Here is a 12,374-nt window from a genome sequence, read left to right as displayed (position 1 = left end):
TGCCAGGACTGTGCAGGGGATGTTGGCCAGTTAATATGATGCACTGTGATGCTTTAACTCAAAGGAGACTGTAGCAGGACAAAATCACTAACAGCCTCTTATTTTGTTCTTTTCCTTTTTTCTCTTTACAGTAAAAAAAGCTAAACTCCATGGACCACCAGGTAAGCCATGCTCTCCTGCTTGTTTGCAGCAATGGGGACCCCTGCTCTCTCACTGCTGTTTGTGCTGCTCCCTCTGGTTTTCCTCCACCTCCTCTCAGCTCCTCCATGTTCTCCTTAGGAGTGACATAATCTACCTTGAGAATCCAGGCGGCTTGAGTTAGTAGAAAACTTGGGGCTGTGACCTGGTGTCACGGTGGTAAGAAACATCTGTCTTTTATACGTGACCTGAACAGGTGATGAATGTCAAAATGTGTTCCTTTACTGTCACCCTTCCACACCCACCCAGCCCTTTCATCTCATCCTGCCTCTGTCCCTGTTCAAAACAGGGTCTGAAAATGTCCAGTAAGAAGAACTGGTGTGTGCTTCTGTGGATTTAGTGCCTTCTCGATCTTGACTAGGATTGCTGGATGGAACTGCAGAAGTGAATCATTCTCTTACGTGGCAGTCCATAATGTCTGTGCTTGGAATTAAAATCCCTTCCGCTAGGTTTTGTGTCTGCATAATAAAACAAAAGCAAACAGCTGGTGACACCCAGAATTTACAGTCTGTGGTTCAGAAGTAAGTGTGCTATAGAAACCCACAGCAATGACGCATGACAATCATACAATCGTAGAATATTAAGGAGTTGGAAGGTACATGAAGAATGATCTAGTCCCATGCCATGGGCAGGGACACCTCCCACTAGATCACGTTGCCCAGTGCCTTATCCAACCTGGCCTTGAACACTACCAGGACTGGGCATCCACAACCTCCTTGGGGAACCTATGCCAGTGTTCACAATAAACGCCTTCACAATAAAGGATTTCTTCCCAATATCTAACTAAATATCCCCTTTCAATTTGTATCTATTATTCCCTATCACTACAGTCCCTGATGAAGGGTCCCTTTCTGGATTCCCTGTAGGCCCCTTCAGATACTGGAAGGTTGCTGTGAGATCTCCACATAACCTCTTCTTCAGGTTGAACAGCCCCAATTTTCTGAGCCTGTCTTCATAGGGGAGGTGCTCCACTCTTCTTACCAACGTTGTGGAATTGCTCCAGCACTTCCATGTCCTTCTCAATGCTGGGGTCACCAGAACTGTATGCAGTAATCCAGGTGGGATGTCACAAGGGTAGAGGGGGTGAGTTGCCTCCCTTGACCTGCTGCCCATGCTCCTTTGGATGCATCCCAGGATACATTTGGCTTTCTGGGCTGCAAGCACACATTCCTGGCTTACGTTGAGTTACTCATCAACCAGCTTCATGAGGTTTGCGCAGTCCCACCTCTCCAGGCTGTCCAGTCCCTCTGGATGGCATCCCTTCCCTCCCGAGTGTAACTGCACCACACAGCTCTGTGTCATCAGTGAACTTGCTGAGGATGCCCTTGATCCCACTGTCCCTGTCACCAACAAAGATACTGAACAGTATCAGCCCCAGTTCTGACCCCTGAGGGACACCACTTGTCACTGGTCACCAAGTGGACAACGAATCACTGACCACAAGTCTTTGGGTGGGGCCAGACAAGCCAGTTCTTTATCCACAGAGTACTCCATCCATCATATCCGTGGCGCTCTGATACAGAGACAAGGATGTTGTTCAGGACAATGTCAAATGCGTAAGTCCATGCAATGTCAGTTACTCTGCCCCATCCACCAGTGCTTTAGCCCTGTCATAGAAGGTCATCACATTTGTCTGCCCTGATTTCCCCTTTGTAAAGCCACGTTGGCTGTTACATGTTTGTTTTCCATGGGAAATTTTGACAGTATTAAAATTGACTGAGATCAAACACTGGGAGTAGATGCAGCAGAACATTGAAGTATTAAAATATGTGCACTGCTTTCTGGGTACTTAGCATGTTGTTCCAGGCTGTTTGAAACTGATGGATAGGCCTGAGGTGATAACTCCCCTTAAAAGGGAGTTTATTCATTCTTGGGTGCTGATATTCAAACTTTGAATGTGTCTGTGCTTTGCTGCTTGGAAAAAAGTTCTTCCAGAATTTTTCTTCAGATTTAAAATAAAAAGCAAAACATCTAAACAGAGGCCGGCTTGTCAAGATGTGAGTGTAATATGGTTTTCCTAGGTCAGGTCAGTTTCAGCACACTTAACAATAAGTCCGTATTTTTCTTCTGCCCCTGACTGGCCTGTAAAGTTCTTTGTGGACTGATAGGTGGAAGACTGGGTTGGGGCTGAGAGAGCAACTGAGTCAGAAGGGAAGATGTGGTATGACCAACCCAACCTCTTGTTTGTATGTTTTGCGAGTTTGTTTTTCACTCTGCTTGGTATTCATGATGGGTCCTGTGCCTTCAGACTGTCTCTTTTTCCTCTTGTCTGCATTTCAGGAGCAGCATCATACTAAGTGTGTTCTTTAGGATTTTACACTCTTTGTCCATGTGTCACTGCAAATGAACAGTTGCGTGTTTTTGTTCATTTGTGCTTGGATTTCTAAAAAAACTGTGACTGAAAATTTGGTGCAGGTGAAAAACATCTTGAACATTTGACTTTTGAAACCCAATGGTATCTTTCGATACGGGCTTTTCATTTGGAGTCTCTCTGGATGTACTCTACTAACTGAAAACCTTGCAGTGTTGCAGGTGATGTGATGAAAGGGTATAACGATGGAGATAACATTTTGTGTATTGTTCCCCAGATAAATTCAATACGTATGTGACCCTGAAAGTGCAAAATGTGAAGAGCACGACAGTGGCCGTGCGAGGTGACCAACCCTGCTGGGAACAGGATTTTATGTTGTAAGTATGGTGGTGCACAGCACAAGGTGCTCATGGTTGGATCCTTCTGCAGCCCTGGTGTTCATACAGAGCTGTTCGTGTGTGTATGAATCAGAGTATTTGGGTCAATAAGCCTAAATACTTACAACCTAAATAATTTTCTTTCCTGTTGTACACATTGTCCTGTGGTGGAGGATGTGTGTTGGGAGATTGTCTCTGCAGGTGCCATGGACTGGCAGTTGCCAGTCAGATCTGTAGTGAGGAGCCAAGTGTGAGGTTGAGCTGGGGAGTTACTGTGTGGGTTGGGTCTGGATTGATGTTGTCCTTGGCCAGTATATGCACAGCTGTGCCTGTAAACTCGAGAGACACACACACGCCCGTACAGCACAGCTTAGGCAAGGACCAAAGGCCCATAGCTGAGTTTAAATGGGCGTGGGAAGAGGGTGTCGGTCCCTGGAGAGGCTGGTCAGGGCAATTAAGGGCTGTTGTTAGTGCATGCAGGGCCTCTAGTTGGTAATCCTGGTTACCTCAGTTGGGAGCAGCAGAACCAGTTTGTTCCAGCTTTTCCGGGGTTTCTGCTGCAGTTGGCACTTCTGATTTGCTTTGGTCCTCATAGACCTCACATGTAGCCAAGGATTTCCCAGTATCTTTTAAAATGGTGTTTGTTTGGTTTTTTTTTTTTCTGGTGGATGAATGACTTATTGATTATACTGCATCTGCTTCTGTTTCTATAGCTTTGTAAGGCAAATTGAACTAAATTTACTAAATGGGGGGGAATGATGTTGTATTCTTGTGGGGTCAAAGCTAGTGCTGCTGTTTCTGAGTGGGTTTGAGGTATTTACATAGTATCTGTACTAAGAGACACCCACGGAATTTTGTGAATATGTTTCCTAATCCAGCAGCTGTTTGTTTCTCCTCAGCTGAAAGTGGCAGGTTGTTACCTCAGGGTTAAGGAGGTCACCTGGGTCAGTACAGTGTTTCCATCATAGCTGTGCTCCCGCCTCCCTTATTTGGTGGCACTCTGCTTTTGGAGCAGCGCGAGAGGTGTGTGCTCCTGCACAGATAGTTTGGAGCCTGTCCTTTGGGATCTGGTGAAACACACATCCTCCTGAACACCACCATCTGCTCAGCTCTGCAGCTCCTGGTCAGACAGAGGCCATGGCTGTCACTGATGTGAAACATTCAGGGCTGGGTAAGGCTGGGATAAGGAATTGTACCTGTCCTCCAAATCACACACCCATACCCAAACTACTAACTGTTTTTGCTCGTGATTTGTGCTCATCCTGTGGGCAGGAGCTGACTTTAAACATGGCCAGCTACAGAGGAGACTTCTCAGCTGTGATTCAAGGACAGCACTTGCATGTGTTGGATGAAGGCTCCTGTGGTTGCTCCTCCTCCCTCCTTTCAAGCAGCTCCTGAAGCTGCACTCTGGTATCAGCTGGGAGCTTAGCTAGCGCGCTGTAAGGTCACTGAGACGCTCCATAATTAGTTGCTAGGGGATATGGAAGCAGAATATTAGCTGAACTACCTCGCCATTATTGTCCCTGCTTTAGCCAGGCAACTGCACAGTAGTTCTGGTGTCTCTTCATAACAGATATATTACATGTGGGAACGAATGTGTTTTGCATGATCCTGTGTACATCAAGTTGTCCTAGGGGAAATAGCGCTGGTATTCCAATACTGCTGTTCTCTAGTTTGCTGTTTTTCTTTCTGGAGTTGGAAAAGGATTCTGAGCACAGCAGTGTTTCCCCAAGGGAAGGATGCTTTTACTGTCTGTGCAGTGTTTACCTTTTTCATGAAGCATAGTGGAAGAATAGACTAAAAGCAAAAAAATGCTTCCCGTCTGTGTTTGTTGGTTTTGCTCCAAACTCTTTGTGAGATGTAACACTGCAGAATTTGGGGCTCTGGGGTTGTTTGAGATTTGGTTATTTACCAGACCAGTGAAGCACTTCCACGTATTCCTTGGGGACATCTTCAAATTTTGAAGGAGTTCTAAAAGAACTGCATATTTGCTGCGTATTTGCTGCATATTTGCAGGAAACACCTCGAGTGAAAGTGCAAACTGATGTTTAGAAGGCAGTGATTAAATTGGTGTTGAAGTTGTGAGAAATGCCTTTATTTATTTGTGCGTATGGAAAGGGAGGGATACCAAATTTTGGTCTCAGCTCTTTTGTTCTTAGAAGCTGTTCTGCATCTAACCAGAAGGTGGAGAAAGGGAGACACAAAGGCAATCAAAGCCACTGTACAGAAATGCATTTTATTTATTATTCTAACCTGGTGACCTGTCCTTTGGAGTTCTCTCCGGGTGTATCATGACCAATATCTTGCTCTGACAGCATATGTTGAGGCAAAGTACGTGGTTTGACACTGTGACTGAAAACAGAGTATTTCTTCCTTCCCTTCCCTTTCTAGCCTCACAGTATTCCAACCAGCAGACAGCCAGTCATCATCAGCCTGCAAATCAGATGAGTATCAAGCAGGGTGAGGGCAGAGCAGTGCTGGTAGAGCTGTTGGCCATACTGAGTAACCCTATCAGAACAGAGGATGCTGGAGACTTGATTACAAGATGCTAGCAGTAAACTCATAGAAGGGTTGTAAGAGCTTGATTTTGAACTGTTGCAGACTGAGCCACCCAAATACTGAACACTGCTGACCTCAATTCCTGCATCTCAAACAAGAACAGAAGCACTTGGATTTAAAGTAGACATTAATGTGCTTTACTGTAGCTGTAGGGTTTGTCTTGAACCTTGTAGATATGATGTTCTCTTTTAGTTGCGAGAAGGAGGCAAAGTTCAAGTGGATGCTTGGATTTATCGCAGCAGTTCTTTCTTATTTTGGATGTGGTGACAGTCTATAAGGGAGTAAAATGCTTTTTAAATTTCCTTGATAGTTGTAACATGGATATATTTGGGCAGAGGGCAGCAGCACTGACTGTCCAAGATAGCTACTTTTTAACATTAACAGTTAAAATAAAGGGGATTAACAGTTGCAGTAAAGGGAGGCCCTGAGATCGAAAAATTACAGGGGATAGCCTTTCTTCATAAGTGGGAGACAGCTGTGGTATCAACAGACAGCTCAGGATTCTTCTCTGTTGTTTTTACCCGTGTCTGCTGTGTATGTATAAGGCTGTTCTGACGTAAGCATGTTATAAACCAGCATGCAAAAGCGAGGCATAAATGCTATAAAACACTGAGAAGGAGCAAATTTGAGATGCATCCTTTTGTTAATGAGAGGAGAGATGTTTGTGAAAACCTTCAGATCAGTATTTCCAAGAACCTGTCACTCAGTGGCCATGTGGAAGTAGCTGGTGCTGGAGAAGAAGTGGTGCAACAGAGCTCCGAGCAATAGTTAGTGCTTCTGATGCAGCTATGTTAGATTTGGGACTGTTACTTTTGGCACGGAGTAGCTCCACTCACAGGTAAGTATTGGCATGTTTGCACCTTCCAGAGTACACTTGTGTTGCTGTGCTGCCAAGGGAGACACCCACTCTGTTAGAAATGGGGTGCCTGATGACAAAGAATAGCTCACCTCTAGGTTTTGGTCCAAGGTACACTTCCTCCTCCTGTGTACATAGCTGCAGAGATGAGTTCCCAACTGGCAGTTCATGCATGACATAGTTCAGGGTTTTAGTTTGCACTCTTTGTGTAATTAGTATTAAACTGTGAATTACTAGAAACTGGTGTTCCCTGTGAGTATGAGCAGCCTCAGCTACATGCTTCCAGGAGCTCTGTGTAGCTTGACACAGCTCTGTGTTCAGTGGTATAGTCATGGTGGTAATGCAGAACATTAAACAAAATTAGATGGTATTCTGCTTTTTTCTCATCTGTGCTGCCTTTACTTTTCTTGCAGTGAGATCAGTCGGCTGGACCTGGGCCTAATTGTGGAAGTATGGAACAAAGGACTGATATGGGACACCCTGGTTGGGACTGTGTGGATTGCTCTGAAGGCCATTCACCAATCTGATGAGGTTAAGCTGACAGAGAACCTTTATTTGCTCCAGTGTTGATAATCAGTGTGTTAAAAATCTGGCCTGATGCAGCCCAGACTCAGCTCCTCAGCAAAACTTCCACTTGGAAAGTCAGAAAGGCTGAGTGAGCAGAGAGGGCTGTCTCATCACATTGGTTTTGATTTTGAAGAGAAATCACAACTGAGCTTACACAGGGGTCATTTCACTTGTGTGGACTCAAGAATTAGGGCCTGATCTGTTTAGGAGCACATAACAGACAAGTGTCTGAAATATTAAGGACTGACTGCTTAGTCTGATGCTCAGATTTTTATGACTTACTGCTAAAGACCTCTGCCTTTTCCAGCTGACAAGATAGGCCCAGAGCATATATGCAGTATCTTCGTACGGCTTCTGGTTGCAATGTTAAAAGGTGTCTACCTGTGCTGATACATATGGACAGAAGTAGGAAGTAGGATGTGCCAATGACTGTGACTACCCTAACTACTGAGTTTGGCAGTTGTTGCAGCTAAGCATTTTTAACTCAAATTTCAGGGTATTTACTTAGGAGATTATTGGATTTGAACAGGGAGAGATAGATTATATTTTCCATAAAAGGAAAAGAGTGGAGGTGCCCTGCAGTGTGGCTGTGAGGTCTGCTGGTGCTCAATTTCTCTTGCTGTCCAGGCACTCCTTAGTCCTGCCTTTGAGGGTTTACCTTTGCAGTTCCACTGAGAAGGCAGTACTTCTTTTTGGTGCTTGCCCTGGTAGATGCCTCTGAGATTTGGAAAAAATCCAGTTTGAAGGAAAAAGCCAGTGCATGCTGAATGGATGTAATTTGATGTTAAAATAGAGTTGATAATGTCGTAAAGCTCTTTTTGAACTCTTTTAGCAAATGTGTGAGAGTTGGTGCATAAAGTTCTTTAGACTTGAATGTTTGTTCACTTAAGGGTTTTGATTCATAGGAAGGTCCTGGGGAGTGGTCTACGCTGGAGGCAGAAGTTGTAATGAAACATGATGAAATCTGTGGAACCAAAAACCCAACTCCTCATAAAATTTTGCTGGACACAAGATTTGAATTACCATTTGGTGAGTACATTTCCATAACTTACCCAGGATGCTGACAGTGGAGAGAAAGTGGGAACAACTTGAGGTTTATAATCAAGTTGTGTTCATTCTCAGTTCTGTCAGTGTAGTTTAGTGGAGGTCATGTGGCTCGTATTCATTTTTTGTTTGGCTTCTTTCTAAAAAGATCTGAATAAGTACGAAATATTTGAAAGTCCCTGAGTGCTGGAATATTTAGACTAGCAGCAGTTTTTTCTTCTGATAGTGTTTCAGGATTGTGTTCACACATTTTCTTCCTAAGCAGGGAGCATTTGCTTCTTTGAATCTAGACAAATTTGACTGTAGAAGAGGCAGAGTGTGTTGTTAGAGCTGTTCTGTGGTGAATGCACGTAGGCCTCTCAGACATGTGCAGTTCAGTTAGTGAAACTTTAATGCTTAGTGCTCCTGAACATCATCATTAGCAGAGTATATAAATAACTTAATGTTGTAAGAACTGCCTTTCTGGCAATTACTTGTGGTTGAAAAATACAGAATATGGAAAAGCAGCTAATTGGAGCAAACTGATGTCAAGTAAAGTTGTAAGTAATTTTAAAATTTTATTTTACTTAAGCAAACAAAAACCCCCAAACCAAATAAACCCCAAAAGTAAGTCCTTAGCCAAAATGCATCCCAGGCTTAACTTCTCTTTCCAGCTCTCACCTGATGCTTGGGATCAAGAACAGAGGTGATGTTTTTGGGGTTTGTGCTATTTTTTTTTCATGCACTGAGCATTGAAGTGTTTCAAAGTGTTCCGTCATTGTAAGGCTCATCTCTCTCCCTCTGCCTGGTGCATCCTTTTTGCTGCAAAGCCCCAGTCAGTGTGAGCAATTTGTATTGTGCTGTAAGCAGAGGTAGAGCAGTTGTGCAGGCACTGGCGTTTGGTCAGCCCCTGTCAGGATTGTCCATCTGTTGTGGGAAGAAGTTAGGACATCTGTGGGTCTCATACCCCGCTTCCTGGTGGAGGGGAGGATGCAGGCCTTTGCCCTGCAGTTGGGGAGTCAGTACAAATTGTCTTTTGTGTTGTGAGTGCACAGTCCCCTGGATGGATGTACGTCAGGGGGAGCAGTGTTCTGTAGATGTAGTGGCACTGCTCTTTAACTACAGTCCAGTGTGCAAAGGGGAGGAGGTACCCTGACACCACAGCTGTCCTGACAGCTGTCTGATGTTGGTCAGGAGCCATCCCTCTTCCCCATGGAAATATCCTGGTGTTTCACTGCTGCTGCCCATGGGAAGTTTATTACTGAAATTACTTGTTATGCAAGAGGAGGAACAAGCCTGTTTCACCTCACAAGGAAATCTTGGTTCTTTGGGACAAATGTTGAGGCTTCTGGGAGGGACAGAACAAGCACACGGAGCTGAAGGCAAGGCTTGTAGCCACTGCCTTCTCATCTAAGTTCATTCTGACATGCTTGCTTGTAAACTGTTACTGCTTTAAAACAAAATAAAGTTCTGGTGTCTCCCTTTGTATTCAGAGAGGGTCCAAAAGAGAATTTGCTTTGTTCTGCAATTCATATTCTGGACTGCTTGCATTTTGAGGTATTTTTTTCAAGTATAAGAAAACAGATTCCATGTAGATGCGTTAGAACATCTGAATTTTAAAAATCAAAATACTTCAGGTAATCATGTGTTTTCTCCCTACTACTATACTCAGAGGAGTTTTTCTTTGTTTATTTTGGGGTGATTTATACTACTATTTTACATTTTTATATTTGGAGAAGTAGAATTTCATTCAGAGCAGTAAATAAGTAAAAAGACTTCCTGATTCTTCTGGTTTTGACACAATTGATCATTTAAAGCACACCTATTACTTATTTCTTTGCTTACCATGCGAAATAGTGGAATAACACAGATTCCATATTACTGTGTTGAAGGGTTTTTGTTTTAGAATGTGAAAAGTTGTCTGCCTGTCCAGGGTTGCACAATGTCTAGGAAAAAATGGGTGCATGAGTTAGCTCTTCAAAGGGTGCTCTTCTCTTGAAGAGTGCTGCAGTTTTTGCTTTGATCTCCATTTTCAGTCTGAGGTGCCATGGCAAGGTCAGAAGCGGGTTGAAAAGCAGGAGACGCTAAGGGTGTGTGATATTCCTCTAGAAATTGGCATCTACCCATGTCACCCTCTCCTGTGGTGTTTCCCCTCAAACCATGACTAAGTGTCTTCTGCCATCATCTCTGGGACAGAGAAGGACTCTGCACCATGGATTAGGCTCTGTCTCCTTGCCCTGGTGCTGTGGGACTTGGAGGGGTGCATGGAGCTCACAGCACTGCCTCTGCATCTCTCCCAAGGGATTCGCAGGTCAGTTCCCTTCAGCTGGATGGCAGCAATATGGATTCTTAGTGCCCTACATGTTAAAATTCTCTGTCATAGGAGTTGGGAACTGCTGCTTTAAACCTACACAGGGAACTAAATGGATCACTGATGTGTTGTGGAAGTTCTTAAGTCAGCAGCTGGGCCGTAGAGGCAAGATTTTAATAACAGGAGGTTTGGAGTGACACTTAGGAACATTGTGTATCATGTTTCGTTTCCCAGGTGAAGATCTCCTGGCTACTGTAGATACATGAGAATGAGAGTGATGTGTGGGCTCATGTACAGCTTGTGCTGCTTTTCAAGTTGGGTAAAACACTGCTGCCTGGGATAGCAGCTTTAAAAAAACCTGTGTGTTCTCCTGTTTGGCTGTGCTTCTGTCGTTTTTCTATCATTTCTGGCTGCTGTCTCGTTTAGATGCACACAGATGCAGTACGCCAGGTTATTCGATGTATTTAAAATATTTCATTGTATTTAGGTGGAGCTTGAGAGGTTTTTAAGGGTTTGTAAAAGAGAATAAATGAATTTGAAAACCAGAAAAGCTGAAGTCATTAATGTAAAACATGATCGGGTATGCAAAGAGATTTAGAAACTGGTTTGTTGTTTGCACTATATTTATCCTGTATTAGTTTGCTGCTTCTGCTTCCACCTGATACATTCAAGGTTCTTCATTCCTGGTATCTCGTCTCCTGGTATTCTGGAGACTGGCAACCGCTAAAGCTGAAATTAATGCAAAACATGCTGATGCTCATAGTAGTAGTACACGATGAAGGCAACTTAGGGATTTTTAAATTTTTTTTTTTCATATGAATTTGTTTTCAAGTATTTACCAGGCTTGGAGTTGGGAAGCAGTTGTCTCCTAACAAAGACTGGTGGGAGTTTAGTCTCTGCTCCTGGTGACAGAAGATAAGCTTTCCTGAGGTCATGCAGGAGTTAAACTTTGTCAATGGCCAGATTTGTAATGGGACAAAGAACATTGATGGTGGCCTTCATATGTCCCCTGTGTGTCCCACTGCATGTTCCAGATGCAGCTGTTGCCTTGTGGTCAGTTAGTGTGACTTCAGCACATGCTGTACAGGGAGGGCAGATCCGTGGGCCCTTCTGTGTTGCATACCTGTATGATGGCCTGCAGTGCTGGGGACCAGGCTGTCATCTCATGCTCTCTGCCAGCCCCATGTTCTTGAATGTTCAGTCTCTCAGAAACAGAACAACTGAAAATCCTCTGCTATGAAAGTGCAACAAAGAGGACGGGAAATGTGAAACATTAGTGAGAGCTGATATTAACCTTTAGGGTGAGAAGCATTTTTGTGCCTGGTAGTCTTTTAAAAGTAGCAATAAACTGCCTTCTTCATGGCAAGAAGTGGTTGTTAGCCAAGACAGGCTGGAGCCACTTTCTCCTCTGATCCTATCTGTTTCTTCTTTGGAACAAGACAGACAAGGAAGGGATACAGCTTTCCTTGGTTGGTTTAGAAAATTTTCTGGTAGGGAGAAGACAATCTTATTATTGTTTTGATGCAGTGAGTGTGTGTTGGCACAGACTTTTCAGGATGCTTCTTTTCAAGTGTAAAATTGTTCTCTTTGATAGCAATTTTACTCTGTCCCTCTTTTTTAGAAGTGCAGTGACTGTGTACAAATCCCTCACAGGATGCAGTACTCAAAAATGCTTTTGGCTCCCAAACTACCGCAGTTTGGTTCTGTGCCAGGCAGTTTCTAGTTCATAATTGGAGTGAAGATGCTTTTAGTGTTCTCAACACTCCCAGGCTGGGAGCATGCTGCTCTGCATCTAACCATGCAGTGGGGTAAATGTGCTTCGTTACAGTGTCTTGGGAACCGAACAGAAAGAAAAACTCAGTTCAGCAAAGTCATTTCAGTGAGAACTTGTGAAGATTCCCATACATTGGGAAAGGGAAGAATTTGGAGCTGGGAAGAGGGGAAGCTAGGTGAACACTTGTAGGAAAGTGGGGAGGGTATCACTTTTGGTTTCAGCTCTTGTTCTCACTCCTGCCAAGCTGGGTGTTGCACCAGCCCAGTACTTGCTAGCTTGGAAAAACTCAGAAGGCACAAGGTGATGTGCAAGGCTCAGAGCAAGGACCACCAAACCTGAGGAGAAGAAAAGCTTTAGGGCTGAAATGCCTGGTTGTTGCCAAGCTAGAGGTCTCTAAG

At 44.0% G+C, this 12,374-nt stretch overlaps 1 protein-coding gene across 7 annotated transcripts in view; it reads left to right on the top strand.

Annotated features, from left to right (window-relative positions):
* Positions 1-1,733: 1,733 nt before the first annotated feature.
* UNC13B (unc-13 homolog B) overlaps positions 1,734-12,374 on the top strand; it is a 181,206-nt gene continuing 170,565 nt past the window's right edge. For 4 of the 7 annotated variants that reach the window (XM_017746603.1, XM_017746600.1, XM_017746601.1 and 1 more), the window contains exons 1-4: positions 1,734-1,754; positions 2,787-2,886; positions 6,715-6,832; positions 7,774-7,897. In XM_017746603.1, the coding sequence (XP_017602092.1) occupies positions 1,751-1,754; positions 2,787-2,886; positions 6,715-6,832; positions 7,774-7,897 (346 nt within the window). In that variant the 5' untranslated portion in view covers positions 1,734-1,750. The remainder of the gene's footprint in view (positions 1,755-2,786; positions 2,887-6,714; positions 6,833-7,773; positions 7,898-12,374) is intronic. The other 3 variants (XM_017746605.1, XM_017746602.1, XM_017746604.1) reach the window with 1 other exon arrangement.

This window comes from Corvus brachyrhynchos, unplaced genomic scaffold, assembly GCF_000691975.1.
Source record: "Corvus brachyrhynchos isolate BGI_N302 unplaced genomic scaffold, ASM69197v1 scaffold139, whole genome shotgun sequence".
Lineage (NCBI taxonomy): Eukaryota > Metazoa > Chordata > Aves > Passeriformes > Corvidae > Corvus > Corvus brachyrhynchos.
This window is presented reverse-complemented; position numbering and strand designations above follow the sequence as displayed.